This window comes from Anomaloglossus baeobatrachus, chromosome 6, assembly GCF_048569485.1.
Source record: "Anomaloglossus baeobatrachus isolate aAnoBae1 chromosome 6, aAnoBae1.hap1, whole genome shotgun sequence".
Classification (NCBI taxonomy): domain Eukaryota; kingdom Metazoa; phylum Chordata; class Amphibia; order Anura; family Aromobatidae; genus Anomaloglossus; species Anomaloglossus baeobatrachus.
This window is the reverse complement of record NC_134358.1, coordinates 479,972,578-479,990,738: the sequence shown is the minus strand read 5'-3', so window position 1 is coordinate 479,990,738 and position 18,161 is coordinate 479,972,578. Positions and strand designations below refer to the sequence as shown.

The 18,161-nt window shown below is 41.9% G+C and overlaps 1 protein-coding gene across 3 annotated transcripts in view; it reads right to left on the bottom strand.

The window, feature by feature from the left end:
• Positions 1–18,161, bottom strand: part of HYCC1 (hyccin PI4KA lipid kinase complex subunit 1) — a 184,742-nt gene that overhangs the window by 103,380 nt on the left and 63,201 nt on the right. For all 3 annotated transcript variants that reach the window (XM_075315364.1, XM_075315366.1, XM_075315365.1), the window contains exon 2: positions 6,659–6,741. In XM_075315364.1, the coding sequence (XP_075171479.1) occupies positions 6,659–6,709 (51 nt within the window). In that variant the 5' untranslated portion in view covers positions 6,710–6,741. The remainder of the gene's footprint in view (positions 1–6,658; positions 6,742–18,161) is intronic.

Below are 18,161 nucleotides of genomic sequence, written 5' to 3'. Positions count from 1 at the left end.
AAGCAGCCTGAAATACTCAGGGGAGCAAAAGGAATAAAGTAAAAACACTTTTGACCTAATGACAGAGCACTATAAAAAGGGGGCGTTCTGGTACCTCAACTGTCCACTCAATGTATTTTGTTTTTGCACACTAACCACTTATTATACAACAAGACGTCACAGGAGGCTGGGGCTGCCCTCACATCCATAGCAGTGATAGATGATGTGGGAGAGGTGAGTGCAGCCCCAGTACTCAGCTTCAAACAAGATGTCACAAGGGGCTTACACAAACAGTGAGTGACACCAGCGCCTACTTTGACAAAGTCTTGTTTCTCAGTTAGAAGTTGCGGCAGCAGGGACAGAAGCAGAGTGCCAGTGCTGCACTCACCCCTCCCACAGTTTCTATCAGCATCATTCAAATGGTCTCTCCAGGGAGGAAGGAGACGAACTGTAGTGCCATCTATTTTAGGTAGCAATCCTAAAAGTCAAAAGTGCCTCATTAACTAGCCTTTTCACATGACCTAGGATTTATGCCAGATCAGATCCTCAATTTGCAGACACCGTTTCAGGATGATTGTCCCTCGTCAGTGCAAAGTATGAGGTCTGATCTGGATTTATGAAAAGCTAAAGTGGGGCCTAGGGGGGGTACTTTATTCCTTGCGGAGACTGACAAACCAATCTGGCTGTCAGTGGTGAGGAGTCTTATAGCTGCAATGCTCCTCTGGGAAATATTCAAATTGTCTCTCCAGGGAGGAAAGAGAACCTCTAGTGCTACCTATGGGAAGTAGCAATGCTAAAAGTCAAAAGTGGCTCTTTAACAAGCCTTTTCACATGACCTAGCATCAGAATCATGTAATTAGGGCATATTCAGAGGGCGGTGATGCAAGAAACCATAGTAACGGACATCAAACAGGGAGAAGTGTAGGATATTTTATAAGTAGATAGGGTATAAAAATAATTATTTAGAAAAGACATGTTAGGTACTAATCCATCCCACTTTAAGAGCAGCTTATTTTAACTGCAGGTTTAGCATATCCTGTCCCCGTGCTTAGAGAATATTTATGTACACCCTCTTCGTCTGAGCATGAGGGAGAGGACAAGAGGATCACACTGGGGTACGGATATTTGAACCTGCAGTTCAGACCATCTACTCTAACTGCATGAGCAAGGCAGCGGATTCAGCAAAGATGCTTGGGAAAAAGGAAGAAAAAAGGTTAATATTACAAATATTCATCATTTTGCGAAGACTGACAATAATTAAATTACCGTATTTTTCAGACCATAAGATGCACTTTTTTCCCCCCAAATGTTGGGGGAAAGTGGGGGGTGCGTCTTATGATCTGAATGTTGGGCTTAAGGGAAAGAGGGTTCTGCGGTGGAGCGGGTCATCGGGGGCACGAGCAGGCTGCAGCAGCGCCTGCCGTGACCACGTGGACCCGTTCATTTAATATGCCCGCCCATCCTCCCGCCCATCATCTCTCAGCGCTGACAGGTGGGCGGGATGATGGGCGAGGGATAAACAGCCGGCCCACATGATCACCCCTGGCAACTACAGCCTGGAGTGATCATGTGCGGCTGTATTCACCGCCCCCCGTGCATCATCATCCGCGCGGGGTGCAGTGAATCAGTACACTCACCAGTCACCGTTCCCCTGCAGTACCGCGATCATCTCCTGTCTGTGCCGGCGGCCGCTGAGTGGAGATTAGCGGTGCCCACAGCAAAGACGTCATCGTTGTGCGCACATGTCCACACGCAGCCACCGGCAGCCAGGAGGAGATCGCGGTACTGCAGGGGAATGGGGACGGCTCCACTCAGCGGCCGCCGGCAGCCAGGAGGAGATCGCGGTACTGCAGGGGAACGGGGACGGCTCCACTCAGCGGCCGCCGGCAGCCAGGAGGAGATCGCGGTACTGCAGGGGCAATGGGGACGGCTCCACTCAGCGGCGCTGCCGCTGACCCAGACGGGAGGAGGAGCGATGCTGCAGGGAGTGAGGTGAGGTAAGGGGAGTATGAACATTTATTTTTTTTATGTGCCACAGGATGCGGGCCGTAAACCAGCATGGGTTGTATAGCAGGACGGGGGTATATTATGAGCAGGATGGGGGTATATACAAGACATGAGGATCATTACCAGGATGGGGTATCTTAGTAGAGAATTTGGGGACATTACCCCCATAACAGTGTCAGCAGCAGATCCTCGCCCCATAACAGTGTGTCATGACTATTTTTTGCTTAAAACTTTATTTTCCCATCTTCCTGCTCTAAAACCAGGGTACGTCTTATAGTCTGAAAAATACGGTATAATTATATATATATATATATATATATATATATATATATATATATATATATATATATATATATATATATATATATATATATATATATATATATATATATATATATATATATATTATAAATTTAGATATTATATATATATAATAATTAAATTTAAAAAAAAGTTTAGTAAGCATAGATATAATGTAAAAATAAACCCGTGCTTGTAACTTCTGGTGATCTGATCATTTTAACTCAAATAAATACAACTTAGCTTCTTATCCCTACTTTTAATATAAAAAAAAAAAACACACACACACACACACACACACACACACACACACACACACACACACACACACACACACACACACACACACACACAATTTAAACTAAATGTTATTTTTTTTTATTTCTTGTAACTATGGTTTCCCTTTAAAAATTGATTGCCTATAAATAAGATAGGTCATCAATATGACATTGGCTTAATTGAATAAGCAATAAATATCAGGACTTGGCAGCAGCCACTAGGCAATGTAGGCGGCAGCTGTGCCCCACCTTAAATATCGATTATATCTAGCTGCTACCAGAACAGATTTCTGATAATTTGTGGGGGTGACAGATGTCTGGTGGGGGACCCCCAGCAATCTCATTTAGACAGTGTCTCTTATGGCGAAATTATGAATTATTAAAGATAACCTTTCTCTAGCTTTTTTAAATTAAACTGTGCATCACCGTGCAATTTGCGCTGCTCAATGGATTATGGAATACACTCTAAAAGTTCTGAAAATAAAGATGCAAATTTTCCCTTTAACCAACTGGGCGTAGATCACATAACTTCCCTGAGGGCATTTGGTCATTCTCCTTTAGGACGCTGGCAAATCAAAGCACGGCCGTGTTATACAGGGTAAAAAGCAAAGTCCCACAGAGAAGGTCACATCTGGAGCTTGGGTCAGTGCGTTCTCACTCCTCAGTCACTGCAGGGTTATTAGGCTATGTTCACACAGTACATTTTTGCCATTGGTTTTATGCAAATATAAGCTAATAGAAAGCTGCTTTTAAGGCTCTGTGCCCACATTGCGAATTTCTGCACCATTTCTGCATTTCTTGGCAGAAAAAAAAAAAAAAAAAACTCGGCAGTTTGTGGTCTTTTTTGATGCATTTTTTCATGGAATTTTGACTGACTTCACTGACTTCATTAAAGTCAATTGGTGAAAAATACAGCCAAAAAATGCAAAAAGAATTGAAAATGTTGCAGCTTATTTTCTGCACCAAATCTGCAAGTAGAAAATCCTGAACGAGTACTACAATTCAGGATTCTCATGGACTTGGCTGGCATCAGGATTTGCTGGCAGTTTGCGGACAAATCAAAAAACACAGCAAAAAAAAAAGCAACATGTGCGCACACACAGTCTTGGTGTACATGTGCACGATCAGTCTTTGCAGTGTTTTGGATGTAGCATTCTTCAGCTGCGTCAAAAACGCTGCATTGTACAGTACAAGCAGTGGATGGATTTCTAGAAATCCCGTGCCCACAGTGCTTGTTTTTTCCACAGCAAACACTGAACTGAGGAGAGGCTTTCCAGACCGCAGCATGTCAATTATTTGCTGCGGATTCGCATGCATCATCCGTAGGGAGAACACAAGCGAGAGACCGCAGCGCACTGAAAGCTAATCGTGGGTATGAGCATCTGCAGCCTCCTGCGGAGGAGACTCGCGGCCCCGCAGATGAGGACACGCTGAGTCCAGGATACAGCGAGTCCCGATCGTGGGCACGTACCCTTGGAGTACCAGCAAAATCTATGAGTGCAGAAATCTCACATACATCTGCTTTTTTCCTGACTGAAATGGAAAAAACAGCTGAGTTTTTGAAAGAAGAAGCATGTCAATTTCTTTTAGCGGTTTTGCTGCTTTTTCTTTACCGTTGAAAGCAATGAAAAAAACGCAGCTGCATTTTTGGTAAATAAAACTAACTTTATTTAAACTTGTACTGCAGACAAATAAAAAAAAAGCAGCTGGATGTAACCCGTGCACAGAGGGGAACACATGGTCGCACGTGCTGGACATATTCCAACTGAAATAAGTGTTTGAATTTGTTATATTAATGATTAATATTATAATTGATAAATCAATGAATTATCCCCTTAATTCTTCCCCCTTCCCCCCCCCCCCTCCGTTTTTTTTTTTTTTTTTAATCCTCCTTTTAATGTTTAATTCCTTTGGTACCCCTATTATAGTTGGTACTTACTGTTGCTGGGCTGTTTAGGGGGGTGACGATGATTCTTCTATTTGAGCGGTAAGACACAATTTAATCTGATTGGATGATAAGCGTTATGGCGGGAGGAACCTGCAGATGAAAGGCCCTGTTTCGTACAGTTGAAGAAAGTAGAAGCCCCCCCCTTCCCATTGTTTATTGTTATTAAGTCTGGCGCGATGTTTGTTAAGTTGGGCATAGTTGCTCTTAATGCACGGTGGACATGGTCTTAATTTTAAACTGAATTTTAGGATTAAATTATTATTTTATTTATGGTTTTAATATTTGTTTAATTGGGTAACCTTTTAATAAATATTGCAGCCTATTTATCCAAAATTGTGGTGTGTCTTTTGTGTCATTTTATTCAAAATAAGTAGTACTGTTAATTGTTTATAACAGTCAGCATTGTGCTAACATGTGTATGTGGCTACAGACGGACTGATGGTCGAGAGAGATCACACAGGTCCGATTTTGCTCTGCCAATCGCATTGTTCTCCCATTGTCCGAATGCTCTCAGAGGGAACATAGCAGCATTCGGGCAAATGAGCGCTCCTGTGTATGGGAGAGTCAGCGGTCAACTGAACCACTGGTCGGAAGCATCATTCAGCCAACAGTCATCGAATGCCTATGGCCGGCTTTAACCTGCTGCATCATTCTGAAACAGTCAAACATGGAGGACAACTATATTTATTTAATTTAATCACTAATGTCTGGTTTTATGGTCGCTAACGTATAAAACAATTGTGCCATCACAGAAAAAAGGAGCATTGGACCTGTTATGTATCACAGAACACCTAGAAGTCATCTACCACCGAAACAGGCTTCACATATCACCCCGGTGGCACAATCAGCTTGTTGTAACACTGCCAAATGCTCCTCTATTCCTCATGGAACAATAAGAAAAATAAACCCGTGCTTAACTTTTACTTGGCGGAAACAGTGCTCGAGGATGGGTTGTCCGAGAGTTAAATTATGATCTCTTACATAGCTCATCAATTATGATAACGGTGGTGGTCCAACATCCCCACCAATGAGCTAAAATCTTCTATGGTAGTAACCGGATGGAAGCGATGGAAGTGCATGGTTTAGTGGCTGCTTACACAAAGCAAAAGTATGAGGCTGCTGTGCCTCTGCCCATACATCGCATATATCTAGCTGCTATAAAGAATAGAAAATGGCTTTAAGGCCCTTTGCGCACACTTCGTTTTTACCCACGTTTTTTGTGCTTTTGCTGCAGAAATTTCTTGAGAAAATGGCTGTAACCTTTCTGCAGACATTCCCCAGCAAAATGTATGGGCAAAAAAAACAAAAAAAAAAAAGAAAAAGAATATGCATGTCACTTCTTTTCTGCAGGTACCTGCGTATTTTTGTCATAGATAAATGGTAAAAAAAAACGTAGATACCAACCTGCGGAAAAAACCGCATGCGTTTTTTCGGTGCGTTATTGGTGCATTTTTTGACTGCAGGTGTGCTAATCTTTCAGATTCAAGAAATTTGAGAAAAATCCTTTTTCTAGTGCGCACAGGGCCTAAGAATTTTTTTTTTTTTTTTCATTTTAAAACGATATAATGAAGACCATGAGTCTCAAAAAAAAAAACCCTGTAAGGCCATGTGCACACAGTGCGTTTTTCGTGGCGTTTTTGCGCGTTTTTCGGGTGCGTTTTTGGCCTCAAAACTGCATGACTTTGCTTCCCCAGCAAAGTCTATGAGTTTTCAATTTTGCTGTCCGCACACAACTGTTTTTTTTAAGCTGCGTTTTTGAGCTTTAAAAAAAAAAAAAAAAAAAATGGACATGTCAATTCTTTCCTGCGTTTTCCCCCCATGCAATGCATTGGAAAACCGCAAAAAAACGCAGAGATCAAAAACGCAGCAAAACGCAGCCAAAAACACACCAAATCGTGGGAAAAACGCATGCGTTTTTTGCTGCGTTTTTTTGACGTGGGTGCGTTTTTAGCGGCCAAGAACGCACAAAAATGCAGCATCAAAAAAACACAGTGTGTGAACTTAGCCTACTTCTGTGGACTAATGGAAGACATACAGTCTTAATAAATTGTCAATTTTTAACTCCGTACATGATTAGAACAAAAGGCAAGTATAACCAATCATCATTTACATTGACAGGTGAAGGGGAGACGATTGTAAAGACTACCTTAAATTCTGACAACCATTCCTCCACGACTCCTCTTTCTGTAGTCAGCATTTTCCCACATCGAACAGCTTCTACCCGATTGCCTGATAATAGATAAAAGAAATTTACTGTGTATTTGAGAATTCCAATTTATGTTCAAAGCAGAAGTAAAATCAGGAAGCCCGTCTGATTGGCTTACTACTATGTATTATTCCTAGAACAATTCAAAAGTCTAAAAGGCATTGATTTTTTTTAATCTAAATTTAGTTTATTTTTAAAGGACGTTAGTATCATATGTCAGTGGTCGCCCTCTCACATTAAAATCTAAACAGTTGAGTTAATAAAAGTTTTTTGCTATGGAATCTAAGAGCAGCATATTGTAGAGATAGACACCATGAATCCAGTGATGTGTCACTTGATGGTCTGCACACTGTCTTTTTAATAAAAATCAGTTTCCTCTGCTGTACATGTAGCAGTCATCAGCATGATGATCCCCATAAAACCCCACCTACACCAGTGATTGGCAGCTTCCTGTGTACCCTGTATAATAATATTATTATTTATAGAGCACCATTGATTCCATGGTGCTGTACATGAGAAGGGGGTTACATACAGAATACAGATAGAAGTTATATAAGAGACTAGTGCAGAGGGAAGAGGACCCTGCCCTTGTGGGCTAACATTCTATAGGATTTTGGGGAGGAGACAGTAGGTGGGGTGGTCGGCCGGCCGGCAGCTCCGCACGGTGGTCGGCCGGCCGGCAGCTCCGCACGAAGGTCGGCCGGCAGCTCCGCACGAAGGTCGGCTGGCAGCTCCGCACGAAAGTCGGCCGGCAGCTCCGCACGGTGGTGGTGAAGCAGTGTATTGACACAACGCTACTAATCAGTGTTTAGGGCATGGTTACACACGGCAGTTAACCAGGAGGCATGAGACACCTAGTCCGGTAGAGAAAATCTCCTGCTGATGAAACACTGGATTTTATTGAAAAAGCAAGTGACACTTCGCTAAAAGCAGGGTCTCAGCCTCCACATAATACTACTTTCAGATTATGACGCAGCAATAGTCCAATAATAAATTCCATTTAAAGGGAACCAATCACCAGGATTTTCCTATATAAGCTAAAGCCAGTGCTATACTGGCACTATCAGGCCAATTCTATACATACCTGTAGTGGTCAGCACGGATGTTTAGGTTTTGAAATCCAAGAAAGTGAAGTTTATAAAATCGGCAGTTGTTTGAGTGACAGCAGCTGAAAAGCAGATAATATCTGGGGGGTATTCATAGTTATGCTAATTCTAAAAGGGGGAGGGGATAAGTATTATACAATTGATGTAACTTTTCACTTCCAGGACCTGTCGTGAGGTCATACCCATGTGACCAGAAGGGGTGGGGCCCTGAGCAATAGGAAATGTTGCTTCCTGATATCAGCTTTGTTTGCTGAGGCCCCGCCCCTTCTGGTCACATGGGTTATGACCTCACACAGGTCCTGGAGGTGAAAAGTTACATTTGATTGTATAATACTTTTGTTAATTCTAACAGGGGGAGGGGATAAGTATGATAAGTATCTGATCCTCAGCTGCTGTCACTCAAGAAGATGCCGATTTTACAAACTTTACTTTTTTGGATTTCAAAGCCTAAACATCTGAGCCGACCACTGAATGTATGTATAGAATCAGCCTGATCGTGCCAGTATAGCACTGGCTTTAGGTTATATATGAAAATCCTGGTGATTGGTTCCCTTTAAAGAAAAAGACAGAATCATTTTTGATTGCTGTAGTTTTAAATTTTTATTTTTTTTTTAAAAAATAGCCCTTTAAAATGAGAGTGAGAATCTCAGTTCCTATAGGTGCCCACTCAATATATAGACACCATGCAATACTGACAGACCCGGAGGATATTTCAACACCAAGTACACTTCCACATTTTTTTCATGTATATTACAATGGCAAATATGTTGTCTCACTGCAAAAAAAAAATCCTAAAATCATAACATGCTCTATTGTTCCCAATTATGACAACCATTTTTCCTACTTCTGTCGTATTATGAAACAACCCTTCAGGCACCACAGAAACAATGAAGACTTTTTTAAAATGAATAACTAACATCCACAGATCGGGGTCTGGCAGCAGAAACCTTGGCAAACGTTTCTGGATTTAGGGTATAATATAGCGGAAAACAGAAGTGAATTACACAAGCAAACAAAAAGGTGATATAACTGTCACATGGCAAAAAGGAATGAAGCAGAAATATATTTTAAGGGTTTTTCTTTAAGAAAAGATCAGTGATCTCAATCATTTGCATGTTTATAGGGGTTGTCCTATGAACAATGCACATTTTAAAATACATTTTATAAATGTGCCCCTGTGTAATGGGTGTGACTGACCTTACAAGGACAGGGTCTGATCCACATCTCAGGAGAGGAAACAGAAGAGTTTACAGCATTTCATTACACTCCACATTACAGCAGGGGATCACAGCTGATTCTTTCTGTGAGGTAAAACAAGTTTTTGAGAAGGTATGGAAATGTTCTTTCCCCTACAGAAATAAGCAGCTGTGATCTCCCTGCAGTAATTTCTATAATCTTACTTCTTCCCTGGGCCAGGAAATGTGGTATGATCAGACCATGTCACAGTTCAGTCAGGCATGACAATTACATAGTACATCCCAGCACAGGAACGTTTTGTTTTTTTTTCTTGCTTTTTTTTTTTTGGTCGGAAGTGATTCATTTTAACACATCCAATTGTGAAACATATTTACTTTCCAAGATCCATTGATTAAAGTGGAACTTGTTCATGGAGCAACCCCTTTAAGACCAAACATGCAAGGAAGAAGAAAACTAGGCAAATCTGCAAGGAAGTGTAGTAATTGAGGATAAATGGCTTAAAGCTTAATATATTGAAACGTACAGCTTTCAAATAGGATAGTTTCATTCCTCGGTGTTTCATGGTCCAGGTACAGACCACCATGGATGTACAAACTGGCGGTCTCCAATACCTACGAGACTATTGAGATTGGAGACCATGGTCCAGTGAAACCAGCCTTCTACACTGTATTTTATCCATCTTGGCAAGTTGTCACCTTGTGATACCAATGTGATATGACTGAAAGAATGTGTGATTAGATAGGAATCATAATCAAAAGATAGGAGTGATCCCAGATATTATTTGACCTATCAATAATTCAGTATCAAAGAGATGTCCTTTGGATAATATTTCACTAATGATGACCAAGGAATACATGTCAACCAGGTTTTGAAGCAGTTTTAAGATAATGAGGAAGTCACATTTACAGTTCCACTTACCGGAAACTTGTGGTTGGCTTAAAGACAGGTTTAAGGAAGCTTGCATATGAAATTTACGGCTCATTGCAATATTTCACTAACACTATGGTCAAACTGTGGTCGGCCAGTTGTCAACTGGCAGGATGTGCAGGAAATGTGCAGGAAGCTGCCGGTGCCCACAGCAGTTTGTGGTCAAGTTACATGAACATGACTCAGCTGTCACATGCTGGTGACCATTTAAACACAACCTACAAAGTTTTCCTATAAAAATTACACCGGCCTCGCTTAATGTTAAGGGAAACCTTCCAGGACATTGAAGTGTACGCACTGTTCCTGTGATGCAAGATGCCATGATGTTGATTCCTTTATCATTAACTCGAGTTCCCTCCGATGTGAAAGGATTGCTACAACAAACGGTAATGTTGATGCATATTTCTGTTATTGTATAAGATTCTAAATGCCTATGTACCATTAACTATTCATGTGCTATTAAAATAAATAGTATCTTGCTATAAAGAATATTAGTATTCGTGCCTGATTAGGATATCAGTGAGTGCTTCGTAAGTACGGGCTTTCAGCCCCCTTTTTAGTAGAATTTAGCAAGACACACCTATCCACAGAACTTGGAAGCTATCCGAATGCTCTGAAACGTCCAATTGGAGCGGAGTGGTGGCAATGCATGTGTGCTAACATGCCATTAATGCAAATCAAAAAAGTCCGTGGAGCCTCTGTTAGGAGTCTCAACACAGAAACCAGCCAGATATCCCTCCAGGAAGGACCCAGCCAAGGAGTGGCTCTTTTTAGGAGACCACCATAACCACAATATTAAGTGGCCCTTTTAGTCAATACCCAACTTTTTGACGAGTTTAAAGATATGACAAGGGAAATACCAAGGCCAGGTATCCATCCACAGACAGCTGTTTCAGGGTATTGCCCCTCATCAGTGTGGAATAGGATTCTGGCCAGGTGGGAGCAATGCCTAGTAGACCAACAAGACAAAAAAAAAAAAATCACTGATCTCGGGGAGACCAGTCAGAGAAAACACTGCCGGCAGCCAGCGAGGGCGCTCAACACAGTGAAATCCTAGGTACATTGCCCCCTGGGAAATATGCAAATCAAAAAAAATCCTACTCCACACTGATGAGGGGCAATACCCCGAAACAGCTGTGTGGATGGATACCTGGCCTTGGTATTTCCCTTGTCATATCTTTAAACTTGTCAAAAAGTTGGATATTGACTAAAACGGCCACTTAATATGGTGGTTATGGGGGTCTCCTAAAAAGAGCCCCTCCTTGGCTGGGTCCTTCCTGGAGGGATATCTGGCTGGTTTCTGTGTTGAGACTCCTGACAGAGGCTCCATGGACTTTTTTCAATTTGCATATTTCCCAGGGGGCAATGCACTTAGGATTTCACTGTGTTGAGCGCCCTCGCTGCCTGCCGGCAGTGTTTTCTCTGACTGGTCTTCCCGAGATCAGTGATTGTTTTGTCCAACATTCCATTGATGGCTTATGGGACTGACGAAGGTAGCTGAGTGCAATGCTTTCCTAACTTTTGGCAGTCCAACAGACAATATATGAACTGGGGGTTCCAATGGTTAAAGAGGCTGTCAAGTGAAAACAAGCAATGAAATATCTGTTTGAAGATTGGTGGGGGTCCGACTGCTGGGACCCAAACTAGGAATTCTTTTTTATATCCCATACAGTTCACTTCTATTCCTGTTGCAAAATGTTACACATCCTCTAGGGTTGCTGGAAAAGTAGAACGCAGTACTCCGCAGCCCCATAGGGAATGAATGGAGCGACAGTTCAGCATACACGCTGCCACTATTAAAGTGGGATAAAAGTGCCCCGTTTTAGCAACCGGTGCGGGTCCCAGTGACATGACCTCCACAGATGAGCCAGTTATCGCCTATTCCCTGGATCGGTGATACCTTACTTTTACTGCATAACCCCCTTTAAATAAGCTTTTATCATGGGCCAACCTCCAATATTTGTGGCAAAGGCTCGAGAAAAAAGTGAAATAATAGTATAATAATAATAATAATTTAATAATAATTTTATTCATTTATATAGCGCTATTAATTCCACAGCGCTTTTACATACATTTGCAACACTGTCCCCATTGGGGCTCACAATCTAGAGTCCCTATCTGTATGTCTTTGGAGTGTGGGAGGAAACCGGAGTACCCGGAGGAAACCCACGCAAACACGGGGAGAACATACAAACTCCTTGCAGATGGTGTCCTTGGTGGGATTTGAACCCAGGACCCCAGCGCTGCAAGGCTGCAGTGCTAACCACTGAGCCACCGTGCCGCCCATGAAGTATGAAGGTCGTTTATGCTTACAACATAATTTATTCAAAATCCAGTCCAATCTTTTTACAATCAAATATTGATTAGTAATTTACTATGGAACATTGATCCTGCGCGCTCCGACACACATCTGACAGCTTTTGCAATGTACCAGAGAAGCTTCGGTCATACATGTCAAACACTTCATCACACATTGCCGATAGGATCGTCCTTTTTTTCTTCAGACCATACATAAATGTTTGTTTTTTTGCTTTATAGCAAACTATAATAATCAACCCAGGGCTAATGCAGTACAATCATGTATACTTTTCAGGCCTTTTCTTTGATGCATGTTCATGGAAGCCTATGTGCAACGCATGCCGATGTGTCCTTCACAAATATTTTTGGTGATTTCAACACAATGGGACCAGATCTGTATGAAATTGTACATAACTCATCTTGATCCAGCTGGGAAAGTGGTCAGTAGAGATGATTACAGACACATCAGTGTTTTGTTTTTTTTTAGTAAAAGCACGAAAGGAAACTAGTCATATGATTCATGGACAGCATCAACCAAGTACAAACGTCCTCAATGAAGTAATTATATTTTACTCTGAAAAGATGCGGAATTTCATACAGAACTGTTTAAGATTATGTGCAGACAGCATCTTTTAGGCTATGTGCGCACACAGCGTTTTTGTGCGGTTTTGGCAGCAAAAACGCACTGGTAAAAAAAGAATGCGTTTTTACAGTTTTTCAGTGTGTTTTTCCAATGCATTGCATGGGTGAAAAAACCCGTAAAACGCAGGAAAGAATTGACATGTCCATTTTTTTTTTTAGCTCATAAACGCAGCTGGAAAAAAAAAAAAAAAAAAAGTTGTGCGGACAGCAAAAATGAAAAGACAATTTTGAGCCCAAAAACGCACCCGAAAAACACCGCTTAAAACACTCAGTGCGCACATAGCCTTAGACACCAGTGTATCCACGAGTTTTCCAAAGTGAAGATGCTTCAGAAAAAGCATCTTTGTTGGTGTTTTTCCGGTCAGTGTCTTTTTGGATCCGTGCACACGTTAAGTATTTGGTGCTTTCACACTACTTTTTTTTTTTAGCATGCGTCAGGAACTGTTTTTTTGCTGCAAAAGCGGTCCTGTTTTTGCAGAGAAAAAAGCATGTGTTATTTTGCAGGATCCTGTCACTTGAAGTTTATGGGCGGGCATTGGAGTCATGTGATCGGGAGTGAGGGGAACTGAACGTGACAGACTGGGAGCCGGCATCTGACAGCTGCGGAGGCTCGTAACCAAGGTAAACATCGGGTAACTTGATTGGATACCCGATATTTACCTTTGTTACGAGCGTCTGCAGCTGCTAGGAGCCGGGCTCCCTGCACACGTAACCAAGGTAAACATCGGGTATCCAAGCAAGTTACCCGATGTTTACCTTGGTTATGAGCCTCTGCAGCTCTCAGGCGGGGGAGAGAGGGAGGGGGAGAGAGGGACTGATCACGTGAGGCTGGTTTCTGGGCATCTGCCATCTATCTCAGTAATGGGAAATTCTCCACTGAATACAGATTTTACCTCAGGATTTTGATAATGACGAATTGTAGTAGTGAAAAGCAGATTTGGCTGAGTGCGAAGTTGCTTATTTTCATGTGCACTATTGATTTATGAAATAAAAATTACAACAACAATTATGCTTTAAGGACAATTTTCCCACTGCAAATGTACAGTAAGTGCAGAGAGGTTGTGGCCTCTGGAGAATTAGGAACTGTGAAGTTACCATCCAGATTTAAGGAACGATTAAAACAAGCAAAAAACACAAAATGAGGAGATTTTACCAGTTAATGCTTGGAGACCGCGCAGGCGTCGGAGGAATGGAGTACAGCTAGGTAGTCAGCGCGCGTCCCCTCACAAGAGGCGCGAGCATCTGATATGATAACACGTGCCGGTAATTATAAGCCGCTTCTCTCCGGCGTAATTTACCTCAGACATAAATCCAAGCAAACAAGCCCACGCTATTAATTTGCTATCGCGGTGAGGGGAAGCATTGAGTCTATATGATTCTGACATCTGTTCAACAATTTCTGAGAAGAATCAACAGGCGTAGTGTACAGCTGGAGAAAAGGGACATCAAAGGAGGTTCAATTAGGGATATCCACACGCGCACACCTTGTGAAGAGTGACAGGCGCAGCTGTATCATTTATTTTCCATTTTGTGAGAAGCCTGAAATGTCATGCACCGTGACAAACATGGCAGAACACTGTAGCCCACTATCCACCCACTCGGCGTATTCAGCCCCCTCAGAGCGCTGCCGTGCTGTCACTTCAGTTGGAACAATCATTACTTATATGTAATTACTTCATGATGAACATATGTAGGATACCGGCTCGCTAATAGGGACTAGGATTTAGAGTACATCTTGCAACTCAGATGTTTTTCCCCCACTCATTAACGAGCTGTTGATAATGCAAATAAGCCTCTTTTACTTAAAGGGGGTTCAACAGCGATGTTTAACCCCCAAGTGAGATATAAGTGAACACATTGCCCTGGAATGGTGAAAATGCAGCATCTGTCGGCTGTACACTATAGCAGACACCCCGCTACATCAGTCACGATCAGCGTTTTCACCAGCAATGGCTGTTTAACCCATTAGATGGTGCTGTCAATACTATGGCATCTAGAAGGTGAACAGTGTGTGGTTCCTTCTTTAACCCCATCCGCACAGTGAGATCATGATTGTGTGGTCCTCATTGTTGCCATGGTAATTCAAAGCCTTAGCGTCTGCCGGCTATAGTGACCTGTTCAGAAGTTAGCAGCATGTAGGTGGTAAATATAACATTTGTCTTTCCGGTTATGTTGAGGGGCGCAGTTTGTAACATGCAATCACTTTTGGGGGGGGGGGGGTTCAATATATACATGCCCAAAATCACTTCAAAACTGAATAGGTCTCTGAAAAAATTAAATACGTTTTGTAAATTTTCTTGAAAAAAAAAAAAATTGCTAATTTTTGGAAATTTTAGTAAAATTTCTAATGTGTTTTGCATTTATTTATAAAAAAATATATGGAACTAAATTTACCATGATCATAAATAATATCTCCCGAAAAAAAACAAAAACCCTCAAATCACTGGGATATGATGAAACAGAGTTATTGTCACATAAAGTGACATGTCAGATTTGAAAAATGTGTCCGGTAAATATGGGGTTAAAGGGTTTTTGCTACCTCATCTGAGAGCAGCATAATGTAGGCAAAGAGATCCTGAATCTAACGATGTATCACTTAGATTACTGAATGCAGCCATTCTAAGGCTGGAAACACATCTATGAGAGTAAAATCGGTCCGACTGGGCTGAAAAATACTGGGCTGATTTTAGTTCACGTTAGGTGCGAGTGCAACGCAAGTGCGATGCTTTTTGCTCGCGTGTGTGTTGCGTTTGTGATGCTAGTTTCATGCAACATCTTAATTATATAAAAGCTATTACACGTGTCATTTAATTTACCTTTGGGAATGTGATGTCACATTCATCTGTTGAATATTTAATGAGCGAAGTTACTGCCAAACTCGCAAATGTGAACGCTGGTGCGTGTGTGATCCTACTTTTAATCCCCTTCCATAGGAAATCATTGGGACAAATGGTGCGAGAAACTCGCAAAAAAGCAGCATGCTACGATTTTTTTCGCAGTCCGATTTGGACTGAGGAAAAAAAAAAAAAAAAAAAAAAAAAAAAAAAAAAAAAAAATCGCAGATGAGAGCTGAATCATTCACTAACATGTGTCCGATTCCAATGCGAGTTTTTCTCGCATTGCTCTACTGCGAGAAACTCGCAAGTGAGAAGCAGCTCTAAGACTGCTTTCACACATCCGGCTTTAAAACCTATGCAACGGATGCGTCGAAAAAAAACGCATCCTTTGCATAAGTTTTTACATGTGGCCCGTCTGGTTTTTGACGGTTGCGGCACGCTACTGAGCATGCACAGTGCAAAAAACGCATGCCCGCGGCCGGATGTAGTTTTTGCCGCATCGCGCCGCATCTGGCGTCCATAGGCATGCATTGAACAAAGCGCTGCATCTGCCGGATGCGGCGTGATGAGTTTTTTCCGCCGGACAAAAAAACGTGCCAGGCAACGTTCCATCCGGCCGCCGCATGGGCTAAATATGCCTAATCCGGCAAAAACCGGACCGAACGCAAGGCTATGCGGCACAATCCGGCACTAATGAAAGTCTATGCGGAAAAAACGCAACCGGCGGCAAAAAAAAAAAAAAAAAAAAGTTGCGGTTTTTCTGCAAAGCGCCGTATTGTGCCGCACAGCAAAAACCGGATGTGTGAAAGCAGCCTAACACAATCAGAACTTTTAGATTTAGTCATGTAGCAGATCCCAGGGAGCTGTCCCCTTCCACACCAGGCTCTCAATAGAGATTGTACATTGACTTTGGAGGTGTCAAGAGTAAGGGGCGTGTCAGGCGTCTTTGCAAATGAGTTTCTTGTCTTGTAATGATAAGGTTCCTGCTACTTAAAACAGCAAATACACAGAAGAACAAACTGTGACAAAACAGGCATCTCTGAACATTTTTGATAACCTCTGCAACATAATGGCTTCAGCTTACATAGCAAAAACCTGCTAACAGATTCCCTTTAAAGCGGTTGTACAAAGTTTGGAAGTTACCCCTTAATCATAGAGTTCTGACTGCTGGGACTCCTACCGATCCACAGGCCCAGGGCACAAAGCCCTATGTGAATGGAGCAGCGGAAGATTGTGTGTCCCTCCGCTTCATTCTCTATGGGACTGCAAGAGACAGCCTGGTGCAGCGGTCAGCTTGCCTTTGGAGGTGACCATGGCCCATTCATACGGGATTCTTTTCGGGATTAGTGCAAGTTTCAGCAGTCAGATCCCCAGTAATTGGGCAGTTATCCTATATCTCATGGATAGCTGATTACTTCCAAATTTGGTACAACCAATTTAAAGTTAAAGCAAACGCCGTTATCAAATTTTACAGGTCTAGTTTATAGAAGGGAACCAAGCATTTTTAAATAATTCTTTAGTCAAATCTCTGACAATAAAGCTTCCCCTATAAAGTAGATGACTGCGGGTGACAGTTATTTCCCTCAACATCCCCATACACTTGAATGCTCAGCTGAGCGGGGTGCTCCTGGGCTATGAGAAAGTTGCTGTCAGAATCATCAGGCAGCAGATTATTTCCAAGTGGAACAAAAGAATCGAATGATTGATTTCCACATCTAATTTAAGATCCATTTAGACCAGGGATGTCAAACTCAGATACACCCTTGATATTTAAGAAAGAAAGAAAAAAAAAAACAAACAACCAAAACATCTACATTTGGGGAAGTTTTTCCTTCTCCCCAAATATAAAAGGCTGTGTGCACATGTTGCATTGGCACAGGTTTTTTGTTATAAGTTTTTGATTTTTACATTAAAATCATTGGAAAAGTTTCTTTACTTTTATCGGATCTATAGAGATAGATAATAAAGACAGAACTAGAGCAACAGATATAATAAAATTGCATCTTGTAGAGCTTATCCGACAGGTTTTTATAAATAGAATAAATGAATGAATAAAAAAAAAAAAAAAAAAAAAAAAAAAAAACAGCAATGTGGGGTCCCCCCTATTTTTTTTGATAATTAGCAAATGTGACGCAGACAGCTGTGGGCTGATATTATCAGGCTGGGAAAGTCCATGGTTATTCAGCCCTTCCGAGGCCACAGCCGCCCCAGAAGTGGCACGTCACATTAGATGAGCCAATTCTGGTGCTTCACCTTGGCCCATTCCGACTGACCTGTTCCGGTGGCAATCTGGGTGATGGTAGTTATGGGTGATAAACTGTGTAGCATAAGTTGGCAATAAACCCAGGAGTTCGTAATGGAGAGTTATTTATCAGACACCATCATTACTAACCTGGCAAGTGAAAAAAACTTGCTGTTCCTATGCTAATTAATTAG